The sequence below is a fragment of the Nansenia antarctica genome (genome assembly GCF_963989245.1).
Source record: "Nansenia antarctica genome assembly, chromosome: 13".
Taxonomy (NCBI): Eukaryota; Metazoa; Chordata; class Actinopteri; order Argentiniformes; family Microstomatidae; genus Nansenia; species Nansenia antarctica.
In genome coordinates, this window is record NC_137683.1 from 22287312 (window position 1) to 22294248 (window position 6937).

At 39.9% G+C, this 6937-nt stretch overlaps 1 protein-coding gene across 1 annotated transcript in view; it reads right to left on the reverse strand.

The window, feature by feature from the left end:
* The window catches only part of LOC308169755 (receptor-type tyrosine-protein phosphatase mu-like), a gene marked incomplete at both ends in the record, with an annotated part of 191607 nt that extends 189242 nt beyond the window's left edge, over positions 1-2365 (reverse strand). Inside the window, 1 exon segment of the mRNA XM_080544493.1 lies at positions 2290-2365. Within this exon segment, the coding sequence (XP_080400619.1) occupies positions 2290-2365 (76 nt within the window).
* Positions 2366-6937: the final 4572 nt, after the last annotated feature.

Genomic DNA, 6937 nt, shown 5'->3' on the forward strand with positions numbered 1-6937 from the left:
TGCAAATAAGTACAATAAACATGCACTTGGAAGCCTTCGGTAAAGTCATTTGACGGTTTTGCCATGATGTGAACAACAACTCCATCATACTCAACATTAACACAATTAAGCCAGTACATCCAGTACTTCCACAGGAAACAGCAGACCCTCCAATGTGTTTTCTACAACAACAATGGTCAAGTGGTATGCGTTACTTTTTTATGGAGAACTAATTTGAAAGATGCAAGCATGGGAATTGCAATGCAGCCACATTAAATTAATCTATCCTCGCATGGTTGCCACTATTAACAGTGCTGGGATCGGGGATAGCTTACATGTGGGGGAATGCTATTCTAACAACGCAACGTTTGGGGAGAACAACAGCTGCAGCCACTTTTTAATTAGTTTGTTACTAATCATTTTTACATTAAATAAAAAGGCTCACTTAATTTGCATTTGTAATTCCACTGCCGCTTTTGTACTCCCTGATTGGCAAGTACACAAAATGGTTATTTACATTCCATTATAAACTATTCTTTGTTTAGCGTGTTTGTGATTTTTTTTTAATGGGTGTTGGAGGGGGGGAAAGTTATTTGATGAGGTTGCGGCGGACCAAATGTTGCTCGTACATAGGGCCGTTATGCGGAGCTATGTGTGTGCGATGCTGCCACCATTAGGCATGTACAGGCAGTGAGAGGCTGGAGAGGGATGGGGACAGTGGTATGCAACTGGGCGCGATACTAACAGGCCATCAAATCAGTCAGTATTTCAAATCAAATCACAGAAATTGTGAAATTGTATATCGTTTAATGCACTTGAAATATTGAAATTAAAAAAACATTTTGTGCACAGTGCACACCCAAAATGATGATGATCAATCTATTAAAACACAATTGAATATCAAAAGTATAACATTATTAATACATTTATATCTGTTGCCTACTATAGACATAAAACAGAATGTCAAATAGTACAACGTTATTGTTTTATCATAAAGCTTTGACAACCTCCAAGGCGATGGATGGATAAACAAAACTACAGTTGAGTTTTCCCTCTCAGAACCAGAACCAGTTCACCAATAAACACATCTAAAAACATGAATATATCTATATATATATATCTAATATATATAATTGGATTAAATATCCTTATCACATCTAATATCACATCAAAGTTAGCCTAATGTAATGATCATCATCGGTTACAACAGTTGCATGACCAGATGTGCAGCTTTTTTCGTGTATCAATGCACATTTCCCCAGAAGTTATGCGTCCACAATTCTATGACAATGCACACCTTGTTTGATGAGGGTTAAATCATCTCACCTGTACTAATGCTAAACCATGCACATCCTATAGTATATCCTTTGTTATCCCATGGTATTACAAGCTTTGCCCAGCCCTTCACTTTGGCACTTTGCCAGTAAAAAAAACAATGCATTGATACTTCTAATAATAATTAATACCTGTCGGGCCTATGCAATGCTATACAACACAGCCAATTCAAGTTTGTTAGAAACATTATTTTTATGTTATTCAAACCTCCCTTGATTCACGTTTAGGATTAACATCTATAAAAAGTAACGGCTTGCTTTGATAAGCTTAGGCTTCCACAGGATAGTAGTCACTCCAAATCTGACATGACACACTCAGTGTGCACTCAGAGTAAACTGAATACAGCTGCTATTTCATTCCCCTTTATGGTATGTCAACTTGAAACTGATGAATTAGGTCGGGCTCGAAAACAGGAAAAAGTTGATTACAAGGCGCACTCAGTCCACTTCCTATCCAAAATAGCTGCCAGCACAAAGCTAACTCTGTTCAACTGCTGTATGTTATTATGAATGAGTGGGAAATAATTGAAACTTTGCCACTGTACACCTAAAATCCAAAATGGAAGAAAATCTCCAGATTCTACTTCACTGTATTCGGTCAAGCAGCGTTCCACAGCGCTGACTAACTGCATAAAAGTTTCTAATGCGCTGGGCTGAGTCACGTCGCTCTTTCAAAGTCAGCTATTAATACGCAAAGCGGCATAAAGCAATTCATGTGCCCAATTCATGCAAAGTACCCAATCTCGTACAAACAAAGAGAATGTAAGAGAACACATAAGAGGTCTTTTTCCAGCAGAAAACTTGGATGTAATGTAGTAATAGGCTGGGCAAGATCTTGCCTGGAGAACTTCGGAATGTGCGTTCCTCGACGGAGAGCGCCACGGACCGTTAACCCTACTTCAAACACCCTTTGCTGATCAAACAACATGCACTCAACACAATACAATATTGAGAACAGATCAAAGACAAGTCTTACCTTTGAATGCTTCTCCTCCTCGAACCGAGACCGTTAAGCTGACCGCAGCAATGAGACAAGTTAAAACTCTATCCATTGCGGGAGTGTCGCGGACAGTTCCCCCCAGCTCCGGGGTAAAAAAATCAGTTCTACTCTTCTCGCTGTGACAGTGGAAAATATTCCCGTTGTGCAGTTTTACGTGACTGGTATTGGGACTCGGCGTTGCCTGTCTCTCTCTCTATCCCTACTTGGTTACTTGTGTCCCTTCCAAAGCGGCTCCACTCCCGGAGTGACTTACTGGCTTTCAGGAGATGACTGACGTCACCGAGCACGGAGAAAAAGCTCCGAGACTGTGCGCGTCCTCCCAATGGAGGGAGGGGGGCATTAGGGGCTCCGGTGTCGGTATTCGGTTCGAGTGACTTTCGGGTTTGTCTCATCATAGATCATACGCTTACTATGTTTTCTAATAAGGCTACATTTAACATGTTGAGTTTAGAATGATAAGGTTCTATCTACGTTTAGGGCAGTTCAGAGATATTGAGCGTCAAAGTTTTTACATTCCATTATGTTTTGTGAGATGGAACCTTTGTATTTTATGAATTACTAACTCAAAAATGTCAACATTTTAAGAATAACACCACACAGGCATTAATAAACACCTAATGGATCAGATTATGTAAAAAACTCAATTTTGACAAAAATGGAGATAGAACCTTATAATTCTAACGTCACGATATGGCGAACCCACAACGGACCCGTATTTGTTATGCGTCTCTTAAGTTTTTTTAATTTCCGATTTTGGAGTAAAAGTTGGATAAGTCAGGACACTGTTAGGTTACATGGCTGTAGTGTAGGCTACAGGTTATAATCTAGCCCTTAGTCAGAATGACTGGCACTGCTTGTTCCGATGGGCAGGGATTATTACCCACGTTACTGGTTAATTGGAGAGGGAGGGTGCGCAGCTGAGAGGGCCACCTCATTGTATGGTAACGTTATAATTAGTGACTCGTCATTTGAAGGTACACAGAAAAACAAGACAGCCCTAGGCCTTTTCATACCATACTGTTTTGCAAAAAAATTATATATATTAATGTATTTACAATACAATATTAAATCCATTGCTGCATGATAACGCACCCACAGAATTAATCTTGACATACATGTATTTTGTAACGCCACATTTTTTGTCCCATGTTCTGTAATCAAACAGCCTCTCACTGGTGGCATCGGTTCAGTCGATGGGCTATGTGAACGGTGCCACATGGCAATGGTAGAAAATAGCAACAAGGCGCTATTAGAATGGCCATTTCAGGCTACTTCAACGTTTTCCATATCCATCATATACACAAGTTAAAAACACTTGGCTGTAGGCCTACAATAGCCTACATTTATGAACACCCGAGTCTGCCACGTGAAAGACATCAACCAATGTAATGAAAACACCATCAAGGACTAAATTAGCATCAGGTGTTTGGGTGCAAAAAAAAAAAAAAAAAAAGAGAGAGAGAGAGAGAGAGAGAAACTGAGTAATGCATACATTTTAAAGTAATATTCACAGTAGTCAGTGTGTTATAGTAACATCGTTTCACTTGCTCTCTTTTATGCATTTCAGGTGTCAAACAAAGGCACTGTGTTTGGGGGATTAGAATAATTAATCATATCAAGTGAAGTGATACTAAAACTTGTGGATATCATTTTCTACATCAAAGAGAATCTGTAACCCATGATAAGAGCTCTAAGGGTCATGTCATCAAATAGTTATTACAGTATTAAGTGTGTGTGGTAAAAATAGACATGCCTGAAAATTATTCTAATAGCTTTGCCAGTAGACTTGACTCCTAGAGAGTGTTTGTTGTGTGCAGATTTCGGGTCTATTCAAGGGTTAATTCGCTCAATGCAAGAGCAGGTGAATTGAAATTCAACTCCTGAATTGAAAATATCCCACTGTTTTCCAATGCGGTTTTCAATACACATCTTACATGGAGTCAATTAAAATGTGAATTGATTCCAACCCTGGTTGCCAGCTCGCACACTTTGGAAGGAGCCATTTAGAATGTCTCCCTTTTCACATACATGGTTCCATTGCCCTTTTAAGATGGAAAATTGCACGGACTTGGCACCAGGGAAAATGCATCCTTGGACTTGGATTGGTTCAGCTTCCTCATAATGAACAAAGTGGTCCATTCAGCCAAAGCAGCTCAGCTTTCTCCCTCTCTCCAGCTACACTGTCTGCTACACACAGTGGTGAACCTGAGTACTGCGTCTACTCCTGACTAACGTTGCCTCCTGTCCTGGGCACATCATATAATAACAGTGATAAATAATAGAGTATATTCCATTTAGCTGACCCTTTTATCCAAAGCAACTTACATTGCAGTGAGTGCATACATTTCCCAGCATTTTCCCCTCCCTTAATCTGAACTGTAACCATCAGATACACAAAACCGACTCCATCCATATACCGTATATCAGTGTTTAGAGGCAACTTCAGGAAGACTCCACTTTGTCTTTGATTCAAAAGGGCTATGCATCTGGCATTCACAGGTTAGGCTTTTTTCTGTCTTTCACAGGGGTATGCAGGTCTTTCATGGTATTGGTTGTTCCATATGTAAAGACGCAGTTTCTTGGTAAACAAGGTTCCATATGAAATCACCCTTGTAAGAGACCAGGCATAGTTTACTGAAGGAGGAGTGTAGGGACTAAATTAATACCATCTCAAACAAGAACGCAATAAAAGACAACCCAGAGTTTTATAGTGTGTGTGTGTGTGTGTGTGTGTGTGTGTGTGTGTGTGTGTGTGTGTGTGTGCGTGTGTGTGTGTGTGCGTGTGTGTGTGTGTGTGTGTGTGTGTGTGTGTGTGTGTGTCATCGTAAAAAACTAGGCCTAACACTTTATGAATGCTGGGTAGACAGATGTGGTATGACACTTCATACAGTACAAAGCTATGCTCTCAGTCTCAACAGCGCAGTAACTGTGATTGTAAATGGGAGCTTGTCGACGCCCTGTTAGGAGACTGATGCAGCAGGACAGTACCATCAGGTCCAAACTCAATCAATTGCAGAGATGGAGTTTTATTGTGCAACAATGTTGTATTTGAAATACAGTTGACGCTGTCAAGTCTTATCTGGTTTTCCCTCATTTTTCCTACTCTCATAAAAATCGATCTATCTATTCACAAATAAACAATAAACATGTCTGCTTCTCTGTGGCTCAGTTGGTAGAGCATGGCATTAACAGCGTTATGGTTGGGTTTGATTCTAGCTGGGATATACTGTATATACTGAAATATGTATGCATGTGTTGCCCATTTTCCCTAGCCAGGTATTGGGGTTCAGGTAAGTGTTGTTTGCAGTGGTTTGGTTAGGATATCCACTTTTCAGTTGGTTGGAACCACATGACTCCTGGTAGTCTTCACTGACTTGCGTATGAGAACAGCCGTATCTTCTCTCTAGTGAGACCATGGGTAGAGCCAGTTTGTTACTTCCTTGGTTTGGAGGGTCGCCGGGTTTCCGATTGACTTTCTGTTTCTGGTAGGGGTCATAAATAGCCCCTGCCTGTATCTGCACGACAACTAGGTTTGAGATGACGTAGTTAGTTACATACTGTAGGAGGAGTATTAGTTTGAGATGACCTGGTTAGTTACATACTGTAGGAGGAGTATTAGTTGTATTAGCATGGTCGGGGAGGTTCAATTTTGTCTTGGCTGTCCTTCACCTTATCGTTGCACAGAATGTACCAACACTGATTGTGTAGGTATTAGTCTTTTCCCTTGGTCGTTTGTAATGTGTGTTTGACATGACTTTTATTGTAGACAATTTCATTCAGTCCCCTTCTGAAGCACTTATGGAGAAGTGCACTAAAGATCAGATGGCAGAGATTGCTGAGCACAACATTGAATTGGATCGTCAGCAATTGAAAAACATTCTGAAGGCCAGTCTGAAAGCCAACATTTTATTTTTCAGGAGGGAATTATTTAATATTTTCTTCATAACTTATAATGGAAGTAAAAATGTAATGTTATCAACATCAATCATAAAAGCCATGAAGCATTGTACATGCTCAATGGCAATCAGATAATGGCAGAATTTCAAGTGTGATCACTAGGAATAAAAGAAATCATTGAGATGATTCCATAAATTGCTATCAAAGAGAACTGATATTATTTGGCAAATAAAATGTTTTTCATTTTTTCAATGCAATACAATTAGCTGTATTTCAGGTAGTGGCTGTTACACAGGCATGATTCAAATGTTGCCAGTCATGCGCTTGTGAACACAGTGGAGAAAAAAACTCTTGTCTCTGGGGATTTAATGAAAACAAATACAGCCCTCCATAATTAGTGGGACAGTAACACATTTCTTCTTCTTTTGGCTCTATAGGCTACTCTAAAAGTTTGGATTTTTAATTAGATTTAATTAGATTCTCAGCTTTTATGTGTGTGTATATGTTACGGTACATGTGGGAATACGGTACATGTGGGAAAACTAGGGTTAGGGTTAGGGGCTACGTCGACTTGGTACATGCTGGCATGTCTAACCCTAACCTTAACCCTACCCCCAAACCTAACCCTAACCTTAACCGTAGCACCCTAGCACCTAACCCTAACCCTAGTTTTCCCACATGTACTGTATTCCCACATGTACCGTAACATACTATATATTGGTTTCAC